We start from the raw sequence: 25,029 nt of genomic DNA, 5'->3' as shown, positions 1-25,029 counted from the left end.
TGTGATATAGACACGGGGAGGTTTTCTTTACTTATAAATTTTAAAGAACTTGGTAAAAGAATTTGGCTTACACGACCTGTTCTACATGCTCTTTATTCAGACGTATATACACGTGGGAAATAAATTCTCTCGCCCGAAAATATGAGAATATACAGTTCAACACAATGGTATCTTAAACATATCGAATCGTTATCAATGGACCAATTTACCCCGAGTCCGAGTCAGAATCAGAATCAGGCTCAGAGCTGGTATCAGAACTGGACGTTTCGTCGCTGCTCGAATCGCTGTCAATTTCTTTTTTGATAGCAGGAGCTGCGGTGGCTGGCTCTGCTTCCCCAGTGACCTTGGAACCCTCTTTATTGGCTTCATCTTCTGAGTCACTTGGACTAGTAGAGTCCGCATCCGAGTCCGACGAGACTTCATAATCAGATAGCGAGCTGGTCTTCATTTCGGTACCCTCTGGCTGAGGGGTTCGTTGAGTAGTTGTATTTTTACTCTCGGCCTCGTCATTTGTGCTGGGCTCTGAGGAGTCACTTTCAGCGTCAGAGTCGGAGCTTGTTTCGGACTCGCTGCTGCCCTCTCTTTTCTTCGCGTCTTGCTCTTTACTATCACTCTCGCTCTCAGAGCTTGTCTCAGTCTCGTCAGTGTCCTCTCGTTTCAGCAGTTTTGCATCTTGCTTCCTGCTTTCGCTCTCGTGTTCGTGCCCGTGCTCGGGGGCCACAACCGCAGACGGTGTAGGGCTGCGCTCCCTTTTCACTTTCACGCGCTTGTCGCCTGCTTCTGCAACTTCCATTGTGGCACTGTTCGAACGCCTCCGCTTAGCTCCTTTCGATGTTTCTTCTTTAGTTGGTTCTGGGGAAGGAGTAGCTGGGATTTCGTCGGGGCTTTCATTCTCGCTTTCGCTTTCGCCGTCTTCTGAAGACGAGTCATCGGTTTCATCAGAGCTGGCTTCTCGCTTCGAATGACCCGTCACTTCTGGTCCCTCATGCTTTTGTGGGGTTGATTTGGTCTTGTTGTTTCCAGTCGACTCAGAATCCGAGTCTGAGTCCGAGTCCGAGTCCGAGTCTGAGTCTGAATCCGAACTCGAATCAGATGCTTCGGACGACGATGTCGAAGACGGTTGTTTGCTTTCTGGCACACTGTCCTTCTCCCCCGAGCTGCTAGGTTTTTTGTTTAATGTAACTTCAGATTTCGTAGCCTCGGATTCAGACTCGGAGTCTGATTCAGAGCTAGATTCCAATTCTTCCTGTTTGGACTCGAGCTTCTTCGGTTTATTTGATGTCTTGCTGGCCGGTGTCTCCCGTGTTGAATTCTCGGCAGCATTCTTCTCGTTATCAGCATTATCCCCTGCATCGGAGTCGTCGTCGTCGGAAACCACATAGGTGGCGCTCTTTCGCCCCCTGTGACCCTCTCGATTCGCTTGCGACGGAGTTGCACTTCGGGATACTGATTGAGAATTCGCTCGAGAATTTGCCCGGGATCCTTGCGTCGTCCTACTACCCTTTACCCTGCGCCACTTGTCTGCACACTGCTGTCTTGATCGAGTGTGCTTCATGCCGACACTCACTTGGCCCCATGAAATCAATGACTCATCCATTTCGTAAATACTATCCCCTACATTGTACCCCTGTTCCTGCATCTTGGACCAGGCATCGCGCAGGACTTTTTTCAATAGGCTTAATTCGCCTTCCGACCACGGTCCAACATTCATCGTAGACCGATGCTCAAGGCGGTTCTTCCATCTCTGCACGACATCGTCACTACTCCTGCCCAAAAGTTCGGAGATGTAGGCCCATTTAGGTCCGTGCTGGTGATAAAGCACCACAAGTTCATCTTCCTGTTCCTCCGTCCATTCGTGTGGCTTCTGATTAGAGGCTTGGAAATGGCGCTTCATAAACCGGCGCACAGATCGCTTGTCCCGATTTGGCAGAATACTGTGTACTTCCTGCCAGAACGTGTACTTGGTGACGCCCGGTGGGCCAGGAAACGGGCCCTTGCCATGTTGCACGATAAGGTCGAACGTTGTCGTCGAGAGGCCAAACGAATTGCAAAACCGCACCTTGAACTCCTCAATGGCTTCTACCTCCTCGGGTTGAAACGCGCCGGTAACCCCATTCTTGCCGGCTTCGCCATTGGATCGATGGAGTCTTCCCTTGTTCAGGCCTTCTGAGACGGTGCTTGGCGCGGGCGAGCCACCATTTGCAGCTGCCGACAGAGCCCTGTTCACCCGTTTCGCACTAATCTCCTTGGAAAACGACCTAGGACCCGGACCGGCTGAGCCCCGGTTGACAGGGTTCCTCTGCGAACTCGAAACCCCCGTATCATGCTGGCCGTTGGGCGTCGGTGTCTTCTCCTTCTCTAGATTATCAACGACACGTTTCCGCTTCAGTGCGCTGGGACGATCTTCTGGGGTCGTGGCTGCGACGGGGCTTGCGACGCTCTGAGACGGCTTGCGTTTGCGCTTTGGCAAAGAACCATTTGGCGGATGCGATTCGTGGTTGGGCTTGCTTACGGGCGGGGGAGGGCTTGCGTCGGATTTCGTGCTATTCATATCTGTATCATGGCCTAGTATGCGATGCGCGTCAATGTCAATTGCTGGGCAGCCGGAGCTGGAGTGGAGAGCTCGTCCAGGCAATTAGATAGGGGCGACTTACCGGACTCCGGGTCTGCAAGATCGGGGTCTTGGAGATGAGCAGGCTGCGATGACCCTTGGCCCATTGTGTAGATGATATAATCCCGTAATCAATCGTGCGCAATGGTGAAGGTGTCGTGGGGGATAACACAAAACAGCCGCTGGACAAGGGAATGAAAAAATGTTGCGGAGGGAAAAGAAGGCTGGGCGGCCGCGGAGTCTCCGCCGCGAGGTACATAGAGTCAGGTACATTGCTACAGTCAGAACTTAAAACGAAGCGCAATTCTTTAAAGCAAAAGTAATGGTGAACAATAATTTTGATATTGATTATCATGACTCTATTTTCATTTCCCGTAATGTCCTTGTCACCAATTTCCTCTGGTCGGTGGGGTTGAGGTTATGTTCATCGATCGTGGTGAGACACCGTCCGATCGCTACGGTCGCTCTCACAGCATCATCTTCACTATTTGAGCAGTCCACCCAGACCTTTCCATTCCTCCCAACAGCTATTTCGAAACCCCCGGCTTTCTCGAGCTTCTTGCCTAGCTCGTCTAACACGACCAAGCCTGCGACTCCGTCCTCACTGTCCGATGACGACGAGCTCGCTTTAATCAACCTAGCAGCCATCCCAGTGGAAATATCAAACACCATTCCGCCTGTCAGCGGGCCCAGCCCACCCGGTTCAGCTTTCCCAGTCGCTGGGTTGACGCATGTGAGTTCCACTTCTGCCCCAGGTCCCAGTCCCGTCGACAATACACGCGCGTAAACAAGGTCACCCCCTCTCAACATTGGCCGTGTTTTCTTCGTCGCACCTTCGAAGGATAGCTGTCCTAGCAGCGCATGCGCGGACTGTGGTGTAATCATGCAGTGAAAATAATCGACGCTTGAGTGGTGAACCTGTGCAATCACCAGGTCGTTCGCGAGGGGAACATAGCGGCGGTTCGACGAAGAGAGGATCGAGACAGCATTTCGCTTGTTATCTGTAGAGAGTATCCCGGCTTGTGTCGCAGTCAAAACGTGACTTGAAGGTGTGGACGAAGGAGGTTGTGAGAGCAGACGCAGGCCTGGGCCTAGTCGTAATGGCGCTGAACTGTTGGGTAGATAATCTGATGGCACATCATCGCCCGGGAGGAGTATTAATGGCGACGACATTATGATCTGTGCAGTCAGAGGCAGACAATGGTTTGATTTGGAGTATTGCGGCGGATCTCAGTCAAGTTGAAAAAGTGATGCTGCTTATCGATAGCTTATCACGTGATTGATGCTGGCTATATCCATAGTTTACTCGCTCAAAGGGCCGATAGAATCAAGAAAGTTGAAAGGAAAATATTTCTCTGTAACCTACCCCTTGCTGTTAGTATTCCCGTATTCCTAGCAGAAACCTCGCTCTGGAGTAGTGTGGTCGTAAAAATGTACAGAGTACTGTTTCAAGGGCGATAGCACCGCCACAGGTCCTATCGATAGCACCAGCCACACAGACTCGCCATCCGCCAAACCAAAAACTTTTTTTCCGCCCAAAGGATTGGATCGACTGAATCTACTGAATCGCCAGTCTTCCCCTCCACTCCTCCTCCTCCCTCCATCCTCCATAACACTCCCACACCTCTCCATTTCCTTTCTAATTCACGATGAGCGACGCAGTCAACGGCACCGGTGAGCGTTTCGCCATTGGTATCTCTTTCGGCAATTCTTCCAGCTCGATTGCCCGTATCAACCCTGTACGCAGTCCCGCTATTCTGGCGCCCTCCGCAGCTGCATTGGGAAGCAAAATATGCTAATCTGCTTCGATATATAGGAAGGCAAGGCTGAGGTTATTGCCAACGAAGAAGGAGGTCAGTTCAACTTTTTTTTTTCCGTTATCTTATGCCACTCTTTTTGCGCCGCACAGTATCCGGACGACCAAAACTCACATTTTTTCCAGATCGTCAAATCCCTACCGTCCTCTCGTACATTGGTGGAGAGCAGTACCATGGCTCTCAGGCGAAGGCTCAGCTCATCCGCAATGCGTCAAACACTGTTGCATACTTCAGAGATTACCTCGGCAAGAAGTAAGTCACGCCACTTGAAGAGTATATGGGAAAGCGAATACGCTTGCTAACAACCCGTTGCAGCTTTAAGTCAATAGACCCCACCCCATGCCACAACTCCGCGCACCCAATTCAGTCCGACTCGACCGTTGCGTTCTCCATCCGCGACACCGAGAGCGAGACCGCCAACACTATCACTGTCTCCGAGATTGCTACCCGTCACCTTCGCCGCCTGAAGCAGTCTGCCACTGAGTACCTTGGAAAGGAGGTCAACTCCGCCGTCGTCACCGTTCCTACCGACTTCAATGATGCCCAGCGCGAGGCCTTGACCGCTGCCGCTAAGGCTGCTGGTCTTGAAGTCCTGCAGCTCATCCACGAACCCGTTGCTGCTGCTCTTGCCTACGATGCCAGACCCGAGGCTGTTGTCGCCGATAAGCTGATCGTTGTCGCCGATTTCGGTGGTACCCGATCCGACGCTGCTGTTATTGCTTCCCGCGGTGGAATGTACACCACCCTCGCCACTGCTCACGACTACGAGTTGGGTGGCTCTACCCTAGACAAGATTATCATCGATCACTTTGCCAAGGAGTTCATGAAGAAGCACAAGACCGATCCTCGCGAAAACGCTCGTGGGCTCGCCAAGTTGAAGCTTGAGGGTGAAGCCACAAGAAGGGCTCTGAGTTTGGGTACCAATGCTACACTGAGCATTGAGTCTCTTGCTGACGGTGTCGATTACGGTTCTACTATCAACCGTACTCGTTACGAGCTCCTTTCCGGAAAGGTGTTCTCTCAGTTCACCGGTTTGATCGAGCAAGTTATCCAGAAGGCTGGATTGGATGTTTTGGACATTGATGAGGTTCGTGATTCTTCTCTTGTGCACACGAGTTGTTTTCTAACCATGTTTGATAGGTCGTCTTCTCTGGTGGTGTTTCTCACACCCCCAAGATTGCTCATCTCGCTCGCAGCATCTTCCCTGAAAAGACCAAGATCCTCGCCCCCGCTCTCGAGACCACTGCCATCAACCCCTCTGAGCTGGCCGCCAGGGGTGCTGCTATCCAGGCCTCGCTCATCCAGGAGTTCGAGACGGAAGACATCGAGCAGTCCATGCACCCGATGGTTACCGCCACTCCCCACCTCAACAACGCCATTGGTGTTGAGTTCACCTCTGGTGATGCCGTTGAGTTCCTGCCCCTCCTCAACACCGAGACCGCCCTCCCCGCCCGCCGCGTTGCCCAATACAATGTTCCCAAGGACGGCGGTGACGTGCTCGTTCGCGTCGTCGAGGGTGTCCGCGAAATCAAGGTCACCAAGCCCGAGCCCAAGCCCAAGGAGGAGAAGCCCAAGGCCGATGATGACGAGGACGACTCCGACTTCGACTCCGATGAGGACGAGGAGGATGAGATCCGCGAGGTCATCTGGAAGACCGAGAAGCCCATCGCCGAACTCGCCGTCAAGGGCGTCAAGGCCAACGGCAAGGTCGAGCTCATGATTCACATCAACGCCGACCTCGGTCTGCAGATCACCGCGCGGGAAGTCGGCGGCCAGAACGCCGTCCGCGGTGCCGTTGAGTCGCCATGAAACTGTCGGTCTCCTCAACACTAACGTAAAATCTTAATGATCCTTTCCTAGTTTTGTTTATCTCCTTGTTTCTTTTTCACAGAGCTTACTTGGTCGTACTGCTGTGAGGTCTTCTGGGATATACGAAACTGTCATCAGGGAGGAAATTTTTGCCTTACTGTTTTCCTGCAAATGACTGCTTGACGATGAATTGATGTATCAATGAAGACTCTGCAAAAGTATATAGAGTATCTTTGCCTAAAATAGAACACTCGATAGATTCGGACTTGCGTTCTCTTTTTAATCTATGCATCATAGAACAATACCGTATACCGATCTATATCAACATCCTCTGCAAAAGTTCCTATAAGGCAGAGCATGCCAAGACATAGGTCCCAAATATACCGTCGTGGCCATCGGAACTGAATATTAACGTCTGAGGATTTGACATAAGATTTATCGAGCTATTATTTTATTTTTTATTTTTATTTATATTTTTTTTCCTTCCTTCTAATGTTCAAATCTTTAAATTATTTATCATCGATTTCAGTGATTGCTTGCTTTGGAATTGACAGTGGGCAGCATTTCTAAAGCAGGCGGTTAAATATATATATGCATTGTATGAACTTTCGCGGTAAGTGCTAGAATGGTACGTGTTTAAATTTCACTTGTTTATTCATAGTCAAGGAATTATTATTGAAAACATTATATTACAGATATTCTGATACCAAACATTAGGAATAACAGTGGGTAATAAAAATCGTAAGACGTGCATGTCGTCAAGATAGGTCGAGGGTCAGATTAAACATGAACATCCAACATGAATCACAAGTCAAGGAATTCGCGGCTCAAGGAAAACCGGATTCTAGAGGGTACTTGAGCGAAAGCTCTCCAAAGCATGGCCGGAGCGAGTGTACAGTGTCGTAGTCGACTAGGCGAGGTCATTGCGAGATGGATTGGAATATATTGGTTGACCGGATTGGTCTCAATATCAGACATAGAGAACCAGGCCTGAAAATGAGTTTTATTATCACCGATCGAGTTGTTGCTTCTTTTGTATTCGGCTTCTTCGTATCATAGCATATTTCCTCGTGTATAACATGCGTTGCCGAGAGCAGTTAGACAGCCGATAATGACCGGAATGGCGAGTTTATGGAGCAACCTCCTTGTTGGCCTCCCCGCTGGGTTGTCGTGCCGAGGTAAAGAAACCGCGACGGCGCTGCTTACGACCGCTGTATCCGCGTTCCCGTCCTCCTCCCTTAACAGAGCCACCAAGGCAGTAAGTGAGGCAAGCGAGGAACCAGAGGGCAACCGCGGTCCACATGAAAGCGAAAGCCTTGACACCAAGGCGTGCGTTTTGGCCGTTGGCGTTGAACTTGTTGCGGCCCTGGACATAGACGGCACTGTCGTGGAGATTAGTTTCTATTACTTAGTGTTATATAGTCGCAGTTTTCACATACGTAATGAGACAGGTGGTTATCACCTGGAAGATGAAAGCGATCCATCCCATGACGGCCGAAATATAGCTTCCGACGCGTGTGCACATAGCAGCTAGTCCGGTGAAGAAGGAGATGACACCGAAGAATAGAGCGATAATCATAAAAGGCCAAGAGAACCGCGAAGTCAGGAAGTAGTGGTTGGTTCTGTAGAGTCAATTGTAAGCATGCGGCGCAGAAATACTATAGGGTAGGATATTTCTCCTTACCCGATAAAGGCGGCCGGGATGTTCTGCTCAGTACCGAAATTCCGATCACTGGGAGGGTCGAATGGGAAATCGGGAGTGTTGCTGCCGCAAACACTATTGCCATTTGTCACAGGACACAGATTCCACCAGGTCCATCGTGAGAGAGCAGGTGCACCAGGGATGCTGCTCGAGTCTACTTGAAGGAAGTAGATCTGGTTGACCGGGTTACTGTTTCTGACGCCGCCGAGGAAAGTGAGCCACATGAGCAAGAGGGCTCCGGCAGTAAAGAAAAGGCCCAAAAAGCCCAGGCCAGCTCCTGTATAGCAAAACGTGGTTAGAGACGGAGAAACCGAAAAAGCGCGGGGAGAAATTACTGGAAAGAGGCATTATGTGCGTGTTGTCTATCTCGGATTCGAAACGATTGAGAAAAATCGATGCGACGATGGAGGGGTAGATAAAATATCGACTATCACGACCTCAAAGGGAAGTATAGCTGCGGCAAGTATGCAGGGTCGGGGGCGGGAAAGATTAGAGAAGGCTGGAAGGAATGGAATGTCGAACGACACGGCTGGAGGGTATCCTATTAAAGGATCCGGAGATTCCGGCCGCAAAGTTGGGGCCTGCCGTGGATGGATGATCTAATGGACGAGAATGATGCATCATTGCCGGCACAGCGCTGGGCTCTGCAACTCTCTGGAGCTTGAGGATGAAGCCAAAGACTGAGTGATGATCTCAACGTCATTCTTGCACCTTAATGCTAGCCGAACCGGGGCTAGCGTGCCCCGCTATGCCTGATCGGGCCGCCACCAGTCGATGTCCATGACGTTGGGTTTTGGCCAACTCGATCCGCGAGCCCAGTTACTGACGTTGCACCACCCGCGACACTTTTCATGCTCCATCAGGCGTGGACCTCAGGTAACCCTGTTGGCTTGTTCGAAGGTTTCTTTCTGCCTGACTGATTCACCGCCGATCTTCGTCACTGGCCCGCCCACCTGCGCGCTCTGAGGCTTGAGCAGGGCTGCTCGGCTTGGGAGAACTCGCTACCATTCCAAAGCCCTTTTACCGGTTCTGGGGAAGCGCAGGTGGAAATAGTTCGCGCGGGACCCTTCCGTGGACCGACAAGGATGGCGACTTGGGTTTACCCACCGATTCCCCAGGATCGCCTGGAACAGGAAGCCGACTCTGCTCTGGTACGTTTTGCACTCTACCGCCCTGCGGTTGTGTCGTATCTTGTTTCTATTTCTTATTCCCAATGAGTGCAGTACTAAGGCGAAGGTATGTTGTAGGAGAAAGAGCTAGAATGGCTGCTACGCTCCTTACAGGAGTCCCTGGCTTCCCTGAGGGAAGGCCTCCATGAATGCGCTGCGTTGCTGGCTCCAAAGGAGCCCGGTTCTACATTAGTCCTATCATCGTTGCGGTCAGAGAGTGTAAAAGGCTTCGTCACACGAGTTGGGACAAAGGTCGTAAAGGGGGTATGTGTTGACCAACGACTTCGGATTGAACTTGGCTATTTTCTAACCGCCTTATGCGATAGGACATCCAACTGCGCTTGAGCTCTCTAAGCTCTCGAGGTGCACCTACAACCCGGCTATGCCTATCAAACTCTTCGAACGCGCCGGAGTTGACGCTCAGCCAATTAGTCTCGGTTAGAGATTCCGTCAGACAGTGCCTAGACATCGTCGATGTGAGCACCTGGACTGGCGATCCACTTGATGCGCGCTTCATCTACAGCCAGATCCATCTTCTTGGCGAGACCATTGCGGAGGGCCGGCAAATGCTGAAGGGCGAGAGTGATATCGTTCGCGGCAAATGGTGGGAGACGAGTGCGCCGGACAATGTAAGGCACGCAGTGAACACCCCTTGCTTGCGATAGCTGATGGTAGTAATAGATGTTCGATCCGCCTTTACCCCCTCATCTCTCATTTCATTTATCAGTTGCGGATTCTGCCTTCGTGCTCTGTCTGAGGACCCTTGAATCTACAACACAAACACACACTCCAACGGCCTTTGCGACAGATATCTCCTTGACTGGATTTTCTATACGGGACCGATTATTCGGCTCTCGTCAGGCCACCCATGACGAAGCTGGTGATGTGTTTTACTGGAAGGGAGACGAGGTTAAAGTGAGGGAGAAGGTGCGCGTAGAGAGCCAGGACCCCAGTCTGATGTCGGTGATGGCCAAATTGACGGCACTCCATCACGAAGTAGTCAAGTGCAAGACTGCGCTTAAAGTCCTCATGGGTAACGATGAAGATAGTGAGTCCTGAATTAGGATTGTAACTTTGCTCTATAATTCCCGTATCGCGAATAATTGAAGCAGTGAGCATTGGAATGGCCTCATACTCTACGGTGTACATAGTATATTATGAATGTTCATACCAATACTTATGTAATGCGCATAAGTTGAACAACCAATAAGAAATTGCAAGTTTCATCGCAATGATGGCTTGGCGTGGATTTTCTGCCGCGGAGCTCTTGTGGCGGCCAGATAAATTTCTTATCTCGTCCAGCATCTTGCTCTCCTTTTCAGGGCAGTGGAAAGGCTGAGAATGTTGTCGCGATCTCCTGCTTTACGGGCCGCTAGCTCAAAGCCCTACAACATCGGCGGTTCTACTCCCTACAGCCTTCGACGCGCCGGTTCGCAACTAAGCCGGTACAGAGCACCGACGCTCACGGATATTCGATTAAACAGCACGAGTGCCGGTCCGAATCGAGTCGATTCTCTCTTGTCGATACGTCGCTCAGGGCGAAAACCTACGGGATACGAATCGGGACAACTGGTGGTTGGCAGACGACATGCCTCACAACCAGCGAAAGAAGAATCTGACCCTGCCGCGGACCAGGAGTTAGAGCAGCACCCGATCTATCCTTTAATTGATAAAATCACTACAACGGAAGCCGAGATCCTGGAGTTGCTTGACGAGCTTGACCTCACGGACGCATACGGTGAAGCCACGGCTTCCGACGATGGCAAACTTGACGATGCGTTAGACGAAACGAACGAAGACGTGGACGAGCAGACTGTGGAAATACGGGTTCAACGAGCCAGGCAACTTTTCGGCCATAAACTACCTGAAGGACACCTTAGCGAGCAGGAAACGGCAGTATTTACTAGATTGTACGGCGAACCTATTATTGTTCCGGAAGATGCAGCCGAACTGGAGGAGGAACCGGAGTCCGACCAGCTTTTCCGCGCAGACGGGATCGGAGGATGGGAGGAAGTTACATATGAGGCAACTGAAACACAGGAGGATGCACCGGTCGTTTATGATATGGAGAAGGGCCCTCCGGTGAAGGAAACCGCTGCTATGCGCCGAACTCGAGAAGTGGCCGAGCAACTTGGGGGCGAAGTACTGCTTGATTCGGCTATCGAGGGCGAAGAAGAAGGTTACGAGGAGACCTCACCGCGCCTGCATCCTTTGACAATGAAGTCGAAGTTTTCCACCGACCCGAACACCATATTCCCGCCTAAAGATACGTTGACTGGGCCCATTGGCGCCATCCTCTCAGACGCTTCCAATAAGCATATCTCAGAGGCAGCTACTAACGCATTTGGTGGGAAGTTTCTTCCTCAATCGGCCAGGACTGCTCCTGCACAAGCTCAAGAGCCTCAGAAACCGATCGGCCTTAGTTCATCTCAGCGTTTCATGTCAGAGATGGAGGCCAATGCGTATATTGCAGTTTTATACCCGGCAATGTATGCCTCAACCCTGAGTGTATTGACTGAAGTTCGGAAGCGCTTGGGGTCGGAGTGGTTACGCTCGTTAATTTCGCAGGAGGGTGGACCCAATGTTCTTGATGCCGGTGCTGGTGGTGCCGGTGTCTTAGCGTGGAGAGACGTCCTCCGTGCCGAGTACGAACTCATGGTCCCAGATCATCACAAAGGAGCGCCTTACCCTTTGGGAAGATCAACTGTCCTCACGGGGTCCGACCCACTGCGTCTTCGCGCGAGTGTGATGCTGGAAAACACGACCTTCCTCCCTCGACTTCCTGACTATATCCACACCCGAGAGGGGCCTACTATCTATGACCAACGTGTCCCAAAACGAAAGCAATTTGATGTTATTATTGCCCCCCATACCCTGCTGGGCATCGACGAAGAACACGAAAGGAAAGAATACGTTGAAAACCTATGGCGACTCTTGAACCCGAACGGCGGAGTCCTAATCCTCATGGAAAAGGGACATCAGCGAGGCTTCGAAGCAATCGGTGGCGCTCGCGAGATGTTGCTGAAACGCTACATTTCGAGCCCTGGCTCAACAGAATACAACGGCCTCACCGAATCACCCAGGGACGGTGCAACGGTCCAAAAAGAACCAGGCATGATCATCGCGCCTTGCACCAACCATGAGAGATGCCCCATGTACCAAACAGACGGCCAAGCCAAGGGCCGGAAAGACTTCTGCCATTTCTCACAAAGATACATCCGCCCAGCCTTCCACCAACGCATCATCGGCGCAAGGGATCATAACCACGAGGACCTGAAATTCAGTTACCTCGCTGTTCAACGTGGGGTCGACCTACGCCAGACCGAGGGCATCAAGCAAGGGCCCGAAGCCACAGACGCAGCATTCGAAGGCTACGAGCACCTGTACGAGGTAGCTGAGGAAACGGAATCTGCCGAAGTTGAGGCACCCTCCGAACCAGACCAGAAATTCCACCCTCTTTCGCTGCCCCGCGTGGTATATACACCCATGAAGCGCCGCGGCCACGTAATCTTTGACCTCTGCACACCAGCCGGGAAAATCGAACGCTGGACCGTTCCCCGGTCGTTCAGCCGTCAGGCTTACAAGGATGCCCGGAAAGCGTACTGGGGTGACCTGTGGGCCCTTGGAGCGAAAACACGCATCCCGAGGAACCTGAGACTCGGCGACAAGAAGGGCGAAGGAAAGAAGGAACGGTTGGAAAGACGTGCCGCTGAAAAGAGGGAACGAGGCGAAGAGGACGACGAAGGTGAATTCGAGGTTGACTTTGGTGAGCAGGCGTCGCCTCGTGATTTGTCAATCCCTACTCGGAAAAAGGGTGAGAAGAAGGTTCCTAGTTGGAAGAAGCAGGCGGATAATAAGAAGCTTAGGCATGCTTCAAGAAAATTCGCCCGGGAAAACCTTTAATGATATTTCGAAGATTTCTTGGAAACTTTGCATTTTGGAGGCGTCATTGGCTTATACGGACTTGAAAAGGATGGGTTTGTATCATACTGTACAATAGGCGCAAAAGCCACTGTGACATAACTATCATTATACCTATTTAATTCGGCTCTTCTCTCAATACCACTTTGAAATGCTTTCCGATCTATTCATCCTCCTGTAAGAGAAAATGTTGCTATCCTGGCTCCCATTTTCAGGTGGAGGCGAGGGTAAGTGGCATCGCTAACTACGAGTAGCGATGGCCAGGAAAACCAGTTCCCCTCAAGGGAGCTGGGGTATATCAATAACCTCCAACACCTAGCTGGGTTGCTACTCGGTAGCGGCGCGGCGGATTAGGGGTTGGCTGGGTATTCCACAACAGAACATAGCCGTAAAGCATTTGGGGGAAAACAAGGCATCCAAGCGGTCGACAGGCAGAGGAGCGTCAGAGGATACATTTGCTCGCTTGCTTGATTCGAAACCAATCAGGACATAATCATTGGAAGGCCATACTCTTCCTCAACTGGCGTTCTCTCTGCGTACTCTGCAACTCCAGACGCTCGACCGCATACTTAAGGCGCTCTTTCTTCTGAACCAATCGCCTCAACTCCAGCGCTTTGGCTGCAGAGCCGCCCTGTCCCGCACTGCCTCGAGCCGCGTTTTTGTTTGGACGTGATGCACTCTGTCGGCTCTCACTCGAGTTCATTCGCCCCTCTTGCAACTCGCATTTTGCACGCAGACCTTCCTCGCGACGGGAAAGTTTCTCGACGTGGTTTGTTGCGAGGGAGAGGAGATGTGCGATGCTTGGGGTTATTTCGTCTAGGAGGGCTTGTTGGGCGTCGCGGATTGTGGGTTCCGGGAGAAGTTCAAAGTGCTGGTTGTCCAGAGTTAGTGAGTGGGGATACTATTTGGCCTTCGAGCGAACAAGTAGGCTTACCCGTGTTGTTTGCAGGACTTTTGTCATTCGGGGAAAGTCGCTGATGCCAGAGTCGAGGATTGAGATTGAGGAATCGACTAGTTGAAGAGAGGACTGGAGGGAGGCGACGGAAGATGCAAGTGAGACAGCCATATTGTTAGAAGACCGTTGAACGAGAAGAGACGACGTAAAAATCCAAGGCAAGTAGTGATGGAGAATGCTGTGTCGGCAATCTATGATTGTTTACATTGATGAGGGGATGGTTATCGGGTGGCTTAAAGCGGCAGCCCGACACCTGCCAGAAGCGGCTAGCGTGTGGCTCCTCGGGCTTCCGGACAAACCTCGTTGCTGCCGCTCCTGCTTGTTGCACCCTTTCCCGATACATCAACCACACCTCCTTCTCACAACAGCACTTCGCATCTGTCTGTACGAATTGCTACAATGTCTATCCTTCCCAAGAAGTTCCCTGCCCCCATCGGTAAGTTGCCGCTCCGTTCTGGTGAGCCGGCCCTCGGCTAGACGGCATGAAACTGACTGAGTATCGTACAGCCGGTCCCCTCGGCCCCTTCTTCGCTGCCGGTATGTGTTATAACCGCGTTGGATAAACCGATACAGAATGCCCCCGAGAAGCAACTTATATCGGATGTGGAACATGTGGATTAAGGGATGTCGACATTGGTACTGACTCCGCGGTTAGGTCTGGTCATCCTCTACGGCATCAACTCTGCGCAGAACGCCATGTCCAACAGTGAGTCACCCGCGTTATAATCTCGTTTTTTGGTCACCGATGTCACGACTGCGACGATTGCAACCTCATCCAGATAACAATGTTGCTAACCCGCTCGTTTTCCCAGCTGCCGAGTTCAAGAACGACCCCCGCAACCCCAACCGTCAGGCTCCTAAGCACTAGAGGATTGGACGACGATGAATCTGGAAGCAATGGAATGAACGGCGTGTCGGATTTGATGTGTCGCCATTGACGTGATTTTGCGAGCAATTCCCTGTACAGACATATAGACGCTACTCGTCATATACACTTTTGACGAATTGACAAGTTGTACCACTATTCCGTCCAATATTTCTTGCCAAAACTGCAGGTTTGCTGCTTATAATATCTATGTCCGACGAAACACGTTATATTAGTCGCGGGATTTCTCGGAAGTTCGTAGCATTGGAAGGGAGTGACCTACGGGCCGCCTTCTTTGATGAAGTGTCCGTATATCCGTATCTTTAATCACGTTCGAAGTGACCGTGAAGTTTATTCCAGATCTTGTATTGTAGGTACTGCGATGAATATACTCGCTAGTCTCAAGCGGGCTTGCCATTCGAGGCTCAACCCATATCCACCCTCCACCTTCTTCGCAGGAACTCCGGATATACAAGGCCTCTCCCATATTCTGACCAAACTATACTTTTCGACCACTATTAATTACAATCCATACGATCTTATACCTCCTAAGGCCTGTTGATTGGAAAACCTTTTCCCTTGGTATGAGGTCGGGAAACCGCGCTAGTCCTTATTAGGATTCCACATCACATGACCCTTTGCTCCGGCGGAAATGCGATATCGAGCCAACTTCAAAAGCTGGACAGTCTCGACATTTCGACCACTCCCACGCCACGCACAATGTCGCAATTCAGAGCGAAGAAGCTAGATATCGCGGGCTTTATCAACCCCCGCGTTATCCGCGACCACACCAAGCGCAAAGTTTTCGAGCAGTATGAGCCGGACCGGTACGAACCCGCAATCATCCTCACTTTGCGGTAGCGCTCAGTGTCACGAAAGAAAGCTGCTAATTTCTTTACTTGGTTATAGTCAAGCTCTCCGCTACATCATCCGCAACACAAGCCTTCCTCAGCGTGTCCGTGCCCAGGCTCAATTGCAGCTCTCCCAAATGCACGCCTACACCCGCTCGACCCAGATCAAGAACCGATGTGTAGCAGGAGGTACAGCCAGGAGTATTATTCGGGACTTCAGAATTGGAAGAGTAAGGACACTGCGCCGGAATTCATGCCATTTGGGCCACTTCGTACGGCTAACATTGTTTTTCCTCTAGTACCAATTCCGTACACAGGCTCTCGCGGGTGAATTACCAGGAGTCAAGAAGGCTAGTTGGTAATTTGGGTTACTGGGTTGAAATAGGTCTGGCAAGTTTGTTTGGTGGCTTGCAGAATGGCGTTTGTTCTAAAATCATATCTGAGGACGATTGTACGATAAGTTAGACGGGTCTATACAAATCATTACTACTTTATATTTCACTTACTGCCGATTTTCTTATTTACTATCTCCTGCGCAGAATTATACGAAAGTGAATTTCTGGGTTCATGAAGCAATGGTTCTCTACTTTGATGGATCCAGCTTCCAGTTCATCAGAACCTTGCTTCACTGCAGATGCCAACGGGAGCGTGCAAACGGATAAATTAATCGGTTGGATTCATTGTTGAAGCAAACAACACCCGCAGGCTTGATCTCAGCTTTTCTTGACCTTTCTCTGTTTTCTCTCAGGACTCGATCTTCCAAATCTTTCAAAGACTCCGTTTTCTCATCTGCACTCGAAGTACTTTCTCGACCACTTCCGTACCTTTCCCAGCTATTAGATTTTACTTCTACCTTTGTCGACCTGCCTATTTCCGCATTAACCCAAACATGTTCGTCTTTCGCCGAGAAGACCTCCCTGCAGACCCAGTGTTTCCAGCTGAGCTGGGTAAGTTGGGGTGAGTTCAAGTCAACCATTTTCTTTTTAAGCTAGGGAACTGACTAGAACCTCAAAAATAGCTACTTCGTCAACGAACAAGACCAGATCAGGAAAATCTCCGATCCGTCACAGGAGTTTCAGTTCAAAATCAACAAAAATGAACGGTGGAATCAGGTACAGCGGGGAGCAATGAACCGTAAGTATTCCCTCGATTACACAACACCTTTGCCTTTATGAAACGGCCTATATCGTGTTGAGTTGGATGCAGCTTGTTGACTTTGGTTGGAAACTAGAATGCATTCAAGATATTGTTCTGCCGAGACTACACGCTTTGGGCCTTGTCACCCTTCGTCTGCCTCTCAGCTCTGGACCAACAAAGCCGCACGTCCCCATACTGGTCTCCAAAAACTTATCTACCGCCTCGCGAATCATATTGGTCTTTGGTGAGCCTGTTCAGGACCTAGGAATCTGGGCATATCGCACGGTGGGTAGTGAGAACATCAACGCCGGATCAGCTGTGAACTTTGTCAAAGCAATTCTCAATCCGGGAGAATACGGCAACAACAATGGTACCAATGGAGTCTCGGGCAAAATGTCACTTTCCCAGCAAGGCGGCGTCGCCGTTGTGCTTGCGAACACTGGTCAACTCTCCTGGCACTGCGGCTCAGGTCGCGCCATGACCCACGTCGCTCGAATGGCCCTGCCTCGAGTTTCAGCAGTTGATCCTCCCTTACTGGAGACGTATAGGAACAGGATTCCCGGCCATGAGAACTCGCTGGAGCATGTGAATTCTGTTTTTGAAGGCATCTTTGCAGCCCGCGGACAGCTTGTCAGGGGTGACGCCAAAATCGATGTCATTGGTCTTGCTGAAGGGGGATATGGTGCAATCCAGTACTTGGCGAATAACTGTGAGTGACACTCTCAGTATGCGGTTCAACTGTTGAATTAGCGCTAACGTCTCCCAAGGGCCCACCTGGCGTCAATATATATCCGCCATCTGCCTCTCCCATCCTCTACATCAGAAGGATACTGACTTCTTTGTTGCTGGCGAAGAGCCGGACCCAGAATCGTTCACTGCATTCGTGTCCTCTCGCTGTCGCGCATACCTTTTGTCTTCCGAGCCTTTGGGTACCCCGCTTTTTGACGAGAAGACGCAAGGGTGCAACTGCTATGCGTCTGGGGAGGAACTGAACGTGGAGTGCATCATGCCGAAGGCTTGGCCTCACATGCTTGGTTGGTTGAAACAGGCCTACGATGACCCTGATTATTGCGAGGCACAACTCGTGGTGAGAAGAGTTGGCCTAGATGATGGCGTTAATGATGACAGTGAGGAGGTGGGCTTAGCGGAACAGAGCTCAATCTAGCGAGCAATCATACTCAGGAGCTAGACGATATTTAGAAGTTATTCTAATTTGCTTACTCGAGGTATTTATTACGCCAGTCCGTGCATTTAGCACTCGTAGTTAAGTACATGTTGAGAATAGGCAAGCTCTTACTCTATGTATTTCTTCACAATTTCCCTCCTCCATTCCTCGAGGGAGATAACCTTTTCCCCGTACGGCACCGAGCCTCGCGGAGCATTTTTGAGCACAGAGTCATCCCACTTAGGGACTTCCAAGAACTCGTGCCTTTTATCACACAGTTTCAACGGCAAAGAATAACTCTGGAGCTGATCAAAACAATCTCGATCAAGAGTCAAGTTGATGCAATCCTTGCACCACCACATCTCACTTGCCGTCTCCCAATAACTACCACAACCACCATCACAGATCGCGAAAACAGGCGGCAGCTCTTCGTCTGTATCCGGATCAGTCGGCCTAAGCTCAGGTGTCCTCGGTGCACTGTTCGGTGTACTCGGCCGGGCTTGCTCTGGGCCTGTTTGCAAGCTATTGGGCGTGGCCGGAGGTCGAGGGCTTTGCTCTTTTCGCTCTTTCTTGCTGTGCTCTTTCCCTCCTTGATCCTTATTGCCGTTCCTCTTGACTTCGTCTAGATGTGGTACGCCGGGGTTTACATTTGCGAACGCGGTGCGACTGGCTAACGCGGCCATTGTCACCGCCGCCAGCGCGTTCTGGTCGTCGTTCAGGGGAAGGAATACAAGCAATAGCCGCCAGAATGCGAGATAATCATTCTCGGGGTCGTTGTCGGACAGCATCTCCAGTGCTAATTTTACCACGCTTCGGACAATCTGCTTCGCCTTTTTCTCGTCCCCGATTACTTGGTAGTAGCGTGCGAGATAGAGCTTGGCTGGGAGGATGACATGGCTTTCGGATGCTTCGTCCGGGGTGATCGATGAGATACGTTCGAGGTAATCACGGGCTGTTTCTGAGCCCTTTTCTGCAGCTCGTGCTTTTGCTAGATATACCGGTGCTAACTTCATCGTCAAGCTTGGTAGGATGTAATCGATGTCTAAGAACGATCGGGGGAGGTCATCCCTTAGGGCCACCTCCCAGAGTCCGATAGCGCGATCCTCTCCGTTATCCTGCTGGAATATCTCGTTCGCATAGTGGTATCGGATATAGTATAAGCTGGTGTACGCCTCACGCTGGGTTGATAGTTTGATGGCGTCGTCGTATACTTGCTCGATGAACTCGAACTGGCCTGTTTCGACAGCTGTTTGCAGGATAATATTGTGGAAAGTCTCCTCGGAAGCAAGATCGACGAGCATCCTCGATAGGTGCGCTTTATCGCCAGCGCCTGTTCGTATCGTTTTGAGCAGCGCCAGGATGTCCGACCACAGGCGTCTATCATAATACTGTCCGATTATGGTCAGAATCCGCCTGAAGCCGGAATAGTTCACCTGGACAGATTGCGTAAACGACTCAATAGCTTCGTCGAACTGCTCTACTTCCCAGTACCGCTGTCCTCTATCGAAAAGCATTTCCGCAAAAGCCCAGGCATGATTTGGACCTTGCATCCATTCTTCGTCGGTTCCAAGTCTTTCAATGAGATTGTTCAGAATGTCAACGGCTTCCTTGTTTGACGGCACCACATGAGCCAGGTAGTATGACGCTCTCCAGTTCTTCGGTTCCAATTCCAGTGCATGGCGGCATCTCCTCTCAGCCTGCGAGTCGAGGTGGAAATTATGCAGGATAACGGCCACCTGGACCTCCCATAGAGAGTCCTTTTTACAGTCCAGCAGGGTATGTGACCATTCTTCAATTTCGGCAATGTCCTCGGGCGTCGGGGCTTCGTGGTCTGTGCTAGCCTCCTGGGGTTTGTTGCTATCAATCTAAAAGTAAAGGGCGTCAGCGTTATGCACGTTATGGGAGATATCAATGCAACGTACCCTCTCCACGCACCCGAGAATGAAGGAGAATGCATATACAGCTAATACCTGAGGTGTCTCTTCTCGGAGCCAATGCACGACCATTCTTTTTGCAAGCCCTTGGAGTAACTGCTTTTCCGGATTCGAGCTATTGGTGAGACTGGATACCCAGGCTCTGGCTGAGCCGCCAGATACGTCTCTAATTGCCACCGACTCTCGTAGCCAGCGCACAACCTCCTTCGCCGCACCGTCGCCTTCTAACCATGCAGAACGGGCCATCCATGCAAAATTTGCAGCATCGTCCGCGTTCTGGGTCCATAGAAGCGCATCAGTTGAAGCTTCATCAAGGAATAGCTTCACTAACTGTGGGCCAATAACTTGCTTCCACTGCCGGTCCACCTGCGAAAGATCAACCGCGGATAGATGTTGATAGAAATAGTTGACAGAGTAAGGCCTGAGCGTTTCGCGTCTTTTGTCTCTTTCTTCTGTGAGAATACGCAGACAAGTCGTTGCAAGCTTGGCCTCGGCAGTGTCCTTATCGTCCCGGTATATATGCCCGCCAGTATGGTGAAGTTTCTGTTCGAATACCGCCTCGAAGTCGAACTTGTCGTACAGCTGCGGTGGACAGACGCTGCGAAGAAAGTGTCTAACGATGTCCACCTCCTCAGGTAAAATCTTCTTTGCATTTTGGCTTTCGTCATTGGAAGGCTGGCCTCCTTCAGGGATCAGGTCGACAATTTCATAAGAGCGGAAATCGACGTCCCCGTCACTGTCCACTTCGAATAAAGTATACTTCAGCTGGAGCTTTGCCTCGAGCGTTAGCAGCGAAAGCTCGCCGCTTTGGGTATACAAAACAGCAGCCATCTGTCGAGGTTGCAACCATTCCCTACCATACAGAATCCAGAGAATAATCTCGTTGATTTCTGCAATCTCCTTCGAGCTTCTGACATTGTTCAGGGATTCAATCTCGGCCTCGATTTGCTGCGATCGCTCTTTACCCGCGTTCTCGAGGACTTGGTCAATGTCATTCACATAGTCCAGGTGGCTGATTCGTTTGAGAATGGTGTTGACTCTGAAGTAATCGCCTGCGGTTTTGTCACGAAGCGCAACGCGGATCTTTTCTCGGAGATCGGAGACTCCAAAACGCTCTTTATTCCTCAGGGCGTCGATTGTGTCCATCCTTGACTCGATGTACATGTTAATGTCCTGCCGATTTCTCTCACTGATGTGGACTGAGCGGAACGTGATATCTTTATTCGCAGAGATTTGCTCGAATGCGCGTGGACGGCCAGTCAAAAGGATTCGGATCTTGCGGTGTGATGCAGAACTTGCCAGGGCGTTTTGTAGGAATGAGACGAAGGTATCGCCGACGATATCGTTCAAGCCGTCAATGACGATGAAGAAGTTGGCGTCGATGGTCTGGCCGATGTCCTTGTTATCAAACAGCAGCCGACCTGGGATCTCGTGCGGATCCATGTCTTTAGTTCTCTCGCAAATATTGGCAACAGACTTCATGTACGAGGCATCAGCCTGGACAAATTGCCAGACCAGTGATTTGGCGATGACATCCAGATGGTTCGTTCTCTTCAGTTCCTCCTTGGAGTCACCCTCGACAAAATAAAAAGCGAGAAGGGTCCTCGAGTCTGAACTCTCTGCAGAACTGCGATTTCTGAGTCGTCGAATAATTGTCGAAGCTAGGTAACTCTTTCCTGAGCCTTCTGTGCCCTCAATCGCCAGAATCGCAGGCGCCTCCTCATTTCCTTTCTCCCATGCCTTGAACTCAGGCTCTGAGAAAATCCATTGGCCAGTATCAGGGACGACAAATTTGCGGTAATTGTAGTACACCCTCTGCCAGTACGGATCTGGTTCCCGTTTGTCCTGGTCCAGCTTATTCTCGTCAAACGCCAGCGTCTCGAGAATCTTCTCCTTCCTCCTCCTCGTATCGCTTTCTTTCAGCGAATCCGACCTACTCGCAATCAACATATCAATCTTGCTATTAACAGCCCTGCTAATCGCCAGGTTCTCACGCGTGCTGACCACCGTCTCGGCTGCAAAACTGAATGTCTGCGCCGTGACAAGCCTGCCCTCCTCATCAACAAGCGAGTTCATCTTCTCCAACAAATCATCAATGTCATTGTCGTTAAGGAAAAGCAGTTTCGTGAACACGATCAGTTTCCGCCGCTTCGATCGCCGCAATTTGATCGTGCGATCACAGATCTCGACGAATAACTGCAGATGCTGGCATGCGACTTTCGCCAGCTTCGCATCAAGCCCACCTCTGATGTAGTATTCCAGCCGAGTCATGTACTGCCCACATTTCTCAAGAAGCGTCGCCAGACTCTCAAATACACCTTGGTATCCCTGCCATGCTTGGATCACCATACTCACGGCGTTGAAACATAGTTCCGACGGGCCAAACACCTGGGCACTACCATTAGCGCACACACAAATCAAAACACACGAAAACTAAGCTTACCTCCGACGCACCGCCCGCAACAATCCCCCCAACAGTATCAATAAACTGCAACGTCTTCTCAAACGCGTCCCGAATACTACTATCCTTCTTCGCCGACGCATCCTGCGCCTTGTCGAGAACAGCCAGTACGCCCTCGATGGTCAGATCGGCTTGAATCTTGGAGGAGTCGCCGCCGGCGAGCTGGACGACGCGGGCCTGGACTTGCGACCAGATCTCCACGATCTCGCCTTTTAGGGCGGAGGTGCGCCGTTCTAGTGGTGGTGCTTTTGTGGAGGATGGAGAGATCGTCATTGTGTTTTGCCTCTGAGGATTACATGGAGTGCATGCAATGAATGAAGAAGCATGAAAAGAAGTGTATGAGGATAAGTGAGATGGGGTTTAAGAAAGGAATTATGAAGTCTTAGGCGGGCCACTTCAAGGCTGAGTTATGGCGATCGCTATGGGGCTGAGTCGTTCATGCGCAGTGTGCATCGACACTAATTTATTACTATTGAGTGCTGTTTATTGTTATTGGATAGGGGCTCAACTGCCTTGGCAGGGTTCTGCTTACCGCTTCTATTATGAGCACCGGGCAACTCGGGCAACCCATGGAGTCCATGGAGGGTTTATGATATCATTTTGCGATAGGCCTAATCGTTTACTTTCATGGCTATGTTGATTATTGGTGTGTTTGAAGTGAAGTATCATTTGTCGATCTGTAACCAACACGCTATTCATCTAGCCCTAATCAAAAACTTTTGGTGTAACAAGGATAATAAATCTAGCAATCTTGATCCCAACAAATGCGAAAACATGTAAACAAAACAAATTACAGTAACTGCCAGTCCCAAAAAGAAATATAAAAAAGAGGTTAACCGATCAAATGCGTGGTGGTCTTCGTAAGAACGGGTCCTCCATCCGGTGCACCTCGCCGGCAAGTCCTCTTGCACGGTCCTCGGAGAGATTGAAAGTATACGCGAGGCCGTTTCTCGCGACTATATCAGCGGTCGAGTTGCCATCGGACTTGAATTTTCCCATATGGGCTGGAGCCCAGCGCACTTCGACGGTCATGCCCAATCTTCGGAGCTGGCGAGCCTTGGACGCTGCCATCGCTTCCGCCGGCACTCGGGGCTGGACATTGCCAGACAAGCATTTTGCAAGCTTCCTCATCACTCCCTGGCAATCAGTAAAGACGAGGACTTTGTTCCTCGAGTTGGAGCTGTCCTGGAGATCTCCTAGGGCCAGGTCGAAGCCCTGTTCAAGCCCACGCATTTCGGCCTCGTCGGAGCCGTGGATAAATGGCAGGCTGAACCCGACAGATTCCCATGTGTCAGCCTCCTTGTATACAACCGCTGCCCCACCGTGGTGATTGGCAAGATACGGAGGCGTCGGGGACGCACTTGTCGGCGGGGAAGAGCTTGTCGGCGTGGGTGGAGGCGTTGGTATACCATGGGAGGCGATGCTGGATGGGCCACATGTCGAGGACGAGCCATCAACAAACAGAACCAACTGCTCATCTGTAGTTTGCGCCGCATCTGCGAAGTTTATGGCGTTGATCTTCTCATCGATTTTGATATACGGGAGCTCATCAGTGGCCTCCAACAGGACCTCAGACCTCCCAATGTGAACCCGATCCTCCTCAGCTTTTTCGATGTTTTGACCCACAAGCTGACGTTGGACGTTCTTAGACTTCTTCTTTCCTTTCTTGTTCTTGCCTTTTACGCCATTTTCTGGTGGCTGTCTGCCACCGTTAGTCTCCTGGCCGGGCTTGTTATTTCCATTTTTGGGTCTGTGAGCTGCGCTGCTGTTCGCGGCCTGGTTGCATTTTCCTGAACCAGGTCTGTGATGAGCCTCATATGCCTTATTGTTTCCCTTTCCACTGGAAGAAACTTCGGGAGCCATAGCTCGGTCCCTGCTCAATAGACGGAAGTTCTGTACTCGTTAATCAGAGAATCTGCTGGAGGTTGGGCGAATACGGCCAAGTCCAGATAGAAGTTCAAATGTAGGTATATCAAGATATAGATAGATTTGTCGATCAGAAGCAGCAGGATTTTGTGATTTGATACAGATAAGAGATGTCAAGAAGGAGGTAGAATAGGTAGAAAGAATCGAGGGGATCAGGGGATCAGGGGATCAGGGTTAAGGTACAGGAACCACCACCAGGAACTTCCTTTCGTGACCTCACTACCACCCTTGAGCATATCAAAGTTTTCCGAAGCCTGTGCATGGTTCTTTCCCCGTTGGTGGTCGTCATGTTATAAGCATTTCAATGGGTGCTCCCCATCCAATACCAAACACCCATGTACCACACTGGGGACAGCCTTTGCTGGAGGTCCCCTGCAGCAGGCGACCACAATAGTAGAGACTCCCGCGCAACGATCGCGTATCTGGGGCTTGGAATCTTTGGACGCCATCACCCAGATGCTTACCCCTGTGTTTCAGGGCAATCAGGGACCGGGTGGACTGACGATAGCACAACAGAGCAGCGCCATGGCCTTCCGGTGGCCAGTCATCTGAGGTATCCACCATCATAAGATCATCTCCCTGCCGGAGAAGCGATCCAGCACCGAGGAAGGTTGTTGATGATGGATTATGACATCTCGTTCCTCAATCGTTTGCAAGGGTCTTCTTTCTGTGACATGGAATGTACCGTCGACGGTGGCACCTTCCT

The 25,029-nt window shown here is 50.8% G+C and overlaps 11 protein-coding genes across 11 annotated transcripts; 5 read left to right on the top strand and 6 right to left on the bottom strand.

Annotated features, from left to right (window-relative positions):
• Positions 1–51: 51 nt before the first annotated feature.
• ASPSYDRAFT_70031 (MYB DNA-binding domain protein) lies at positions 52–2,804 on the bottom strand. Its single transcript, XM_040850492.1, has 2 exons — positions 2,655–2,804; positions 52–2,565 (listed from the first exon to the last, which is right to left on the bottom strand). The coding sequence occupies exons 1-2, from the start codon at positions 2,716–2,718 to the stop codon at positions 206–208; spliced, it is 2,424 nt and encodes an 807-aa protein (XP_040700721.1). The 5' UTR covers positions 2,719–2,804; the 3' UTR covers positions 52–205.
• Positions 2,805–2,934: 130 nt separating this feature from the next.
• ASPSYDRAFT_47194 (exosome non-catalytic core subunit RRP40) lies at positions 2,935–3,969 on the bottom strand. Its single transcript, XM_040847388.1, has one exon. The coding sequence runs from the start codon at positions 3,782–3,784 to the stop codon at positions 2,963–2,965; it is 822 nt and encodes a 273-aa protein (XP_040700720.1). The 5' UTR covers positions 3,785–3,969; the 3' UTR covers positions 2,935–2,962.
• A 193-nt stretch (positions 3,970–4,162) lies between these two features.
• ASPSYDRAFT_47193 (ribosome-associated complex protein SSZ1) lies at positions 4,163–6,639 on the top strand. Its single transcript, XM_040847387.1, has 5 exons — positions 4,163–4,350; positions 4,428–4,464; positions 4,554–4,680; positions 4,744–5,515; positions 5,569–6,639. Exons 1-5 carry the CDS (start codon positions 4,261–4,263, stop codon positions 6,235–6,237), a joined length of 1,695 nt encoding a protein of 564 aa, XP_040700719.1. The 5' UTR covers positions 4,163–4,260; the 3' UTR covers positions 6,238–6,639.
• Positions 6,640–7,366: 727 nt separating this feature from the next.
• ASPSYDRAFT_59365 (SUR7/PalI family protein) lies at positions 7,367–8,287 on the bottom strand (the record flags this gene model as incomplete). The annotated part of the gene is made up of 4 exons (XM_040849687.1): positions 7,367–7,619; positions 7,677–7,859; positions 7,922–8,216; positions 8,275–8,287. The coding sequence occupies 4 exons, from the start codon at positions 8,285–8,287 to the stop codon at positions 7,367–7,369; spliced, it is 744 nt and encodes a 247-aa protein (XP_040700718.1).
• Positions 8,288–9,024: 737 nt separating this feature from the next.
• ASPSYDRAFT_59364 (tRNA methyltransferase RSM22) lies at positions 9,025–13,011 on the top strand (the record flags this gene model as incomplete). Its single annotated transcript, XM_040849686.1, has 6 exons — positions 9,025–9,090; positions 9,187–9,372; positions 9,435–9,737; positions 9,790–10,035; positions 10,173–10,176; positions 10,712–13,011. 6 exons carry the CDS (start codon positions 9,025–9,027, stop codon positions 13,009–13,011), a joined length of 3,105 nt encoding a protein of 1,034 aa, XP_040700717.1.
• A 511-nt stretch (positions 13,012–13,522) lies between these two features.
• ASPSYDRAFT_155338 (DASH complex subunit SPC19) lies at positions 13,523–14,095 on the bottom strand (the record flags this gene model as incomplete). The annotated part of the gene is made up of 2 exons (XM_040842447.1): positions 13,523–13,900; positions 13,964–14,095. The coding sequence occupies 2 exons, from the start codon at positions 14,093–14,095 to the stop codon at positions 13,523–13,525; spliced, it is 510 nt and encodes a 169-aa protein (XP_040700716.1).
• A 288-nt stretch (positions 14,096–14,383) lies between these two features.
• Positions 14,384–14,852, top strand: ASPSYDRAFT_155345 (F1F0 ATP synthase subunit i; the record flags this gene model as incomplete). The annotated part of the gene is made up of 4 exons (XM_040842448.1): positions 14,384–14,420; positions 14,492–14,521; positions 14,640–14,690; positions 14,797–14,852. The coding sequence occupies 4 exons, from the start codon at positions 14,384–14,386 to the stop codon at positions 14,850–14,852; spliced, it is 174 nt and encodes a 57-aa protein (XP_040700715.1).
• Positions 14,853–15,421: 569 nt separating this feature from the next.
• On the top strand, positions 15,422–16,172 carry ASPSYDRAFT_47187 (mitochondrial 37S ribosomal uS14m domain-containing protein). The gene is made up of 3 exons (XM_040847386.1): positions 15,422–15,676; positions 15,759–15,930; positions 16,000–16,172. Exons 1-3 carry the CDS (start codon positions 15,480–15,482, stop codon positions 16,060–16,062), a joined length of 432 nt encoding a protein of 143 aa, XP_040700714.1. The 5' UTR covers positions 15,422–15,479; the 3' UTR covers positions 16,063–16,172.
• Positions 16,173–16,207: 35 nt separating this feature from the next.
• ASPSYDRAFT_205815 (uncharacterized protein) lies at positions 16,208–18,061 on the top strand. The gene is made up of 4 exons (XM_040843889.1): positions 16,208–16,657; positions 16,719–16,834; positions 16,932–17,546; positions 17,605–18,061. Exons 1-4 carry the CDS (start codon positions 16,590–16,592, stop codon positions 18,000–18,002), a joined length of 1,197 nt encoding a protein of 398 aa, XP_040700713.1. The 5' UTR covers positions 16,208–16,589; the 3' UTR covers positions 18,003–18,061.
• Positions 18,062–18,130: 69 nt separating this feature from the next.
• Positions 18,131–22,670, bottom strand: ASPSYDRAFT_155763 (uncharacterized protein; the record flags this gene model as incomplete). Its single annotated transcript, XM_040842491.1, has 3 exons — positions 18,131–19,867; positions 19,898–22,324; positions 22,380–22,670. The coding sequence occupies 3 exons, from the start codon at positions 22,668–22,670 to the stop codon at positions 18,131–18,133; spliced, it is 4,455 nt and encodes a 1,484-aa protein (XP_040700712.1).
• A 283-nt stretch (positions 22,671–22,953) lies between these two features.
• On the bottom strand, positions 22,954–24,600 carry ASPSYDRAFT_1103894 (uncharacterized protein). The gene has a single exon (XM_040839908.1). The coding sequence runs from the start codon at positions 24,258–24,260 to the stop codon at positions 23,238–23,240; it is 1,023 nt and encodes a 340-aa protein (XP_040700711.1). The 5' UTR covers positions 24,261–24,600; the 3' UTR covers positions 22,954–23,237.
• Positions 24,601–25,029: the final 429 nt, after the last annotated feature.

This window comes from Aspergillus sydowii (genome assembly GCF_001890705.1).
Source record: "Aspergillus sydowii CBS 593.65 unplaced genomic scaffold ASPSYscaffold_8, whole genome shotgun sequence".
In the NCBI taxonomy this organism is placed as follows: domain Eukaryota; kingdom Fungi; phylum Ascomycota; class Eurotiomycetes; order Eurotiales; family Aspergillaceae; genus Aspergillus; species Aspergillus sydowii.
This window is presented reverse-complemented; position numbering and strand designations above follow the sequence as displayed.

Bases quoted from the DNA above. Each gene is read 5' to 3' on its own strand.
- ASPSYDRAFT_70031 (XM_040850492.1), bottom strand. From the start codon at position 2,718: ATGGGCCAAGGGTCATCGCAGCCTGCTCATCTCCAAGACCCCGATCTT. The intron at 2,566-2,654 runs GTAAGTCGCCCC...ATCGCATACTAG, and splicing joins TCTTGCAGACCCGGAGTCCG to GCCATGATACAGATATGAAT.
- ASPSYDRAFT_47194 (XM_040847388.1), bottom strand. From the start codon at position 3,784: ATGTCGTCGCCATTAATACTCCTCCCGGGCGATGATGTGCCATCAGAT.
- ASPSYDRAFT_47193 (XM_040847387.1), top strand. From the start codon at position 4,261: ATGAGCGACGCAGTCAACGGCACCGGTGAGCGTTTCGCCATTGGTATC. The intron at 4,351-4,427 runs GTACGCAGTCCC...TTCGATATATAG, and splicing joins CGATTGCCCGTATCAACCCT to GAAGGCAAGGCTGAGGTTAT. The intron at 4,681-4,743 runs GTAAGTCACGCC...AACCCGTTGCAG, and splicing joins AGAGATTACCTCGGCAAGAA to CTTTAAGTCAATAGACCCCA.
- ASPSYDRAFT_47187 (XM_040847386.1), top strand. From the start codon at position 15,480: ATGACCCTTTGCTCCGGCGGAAATGCGATATCGAGCCAACTTCAAAAG. The intron at 15,677-15,758 runs GTACGAACCCGC...ACTTGGTTATAG, and splicing joins GAGCAGTATGAGCCGGACCG to TCAAGCTCTCCGCTACATCA. The intron at 15,931-15,999 runs GTAAGGACACTG...TTTTTCCTCTAG, and splicing joins GGGACTTCAGAATTGGAAGA to TACCAATTCCGTACACAGGC.
- ASPSYDRAFT_205815 (XM_040843889.1), top strand. From the start codon at position 16,590: ATGTTCGTCTTTCGCCGAGAAGACCTCCCTGCAGACCCAGTGTTTCCA. The intron at 16,658-16,718 runs GTGAGTTCAAGT...CCTCAAAAATAG, and splicing joins GCTGAGCTGGGTAAGTTGGG to CTACTTCGTCAACGAACAAG. The intron at 16,835-16,931 runs GTAAGTATTCCC...GTTGGAAACTAG, and splicing joins ACAGCGGGGAGCAATGAACC to AATGCATTCAAGATATTGTT.
- ASPSYDRAFT_1103894 (XM_040839908.1), bottom strand. From the start codon at position 24,260: ATGGCTCCCGAAGTTTCTTCCAGTGGAAAGGGAAACAATAAGGCATAT.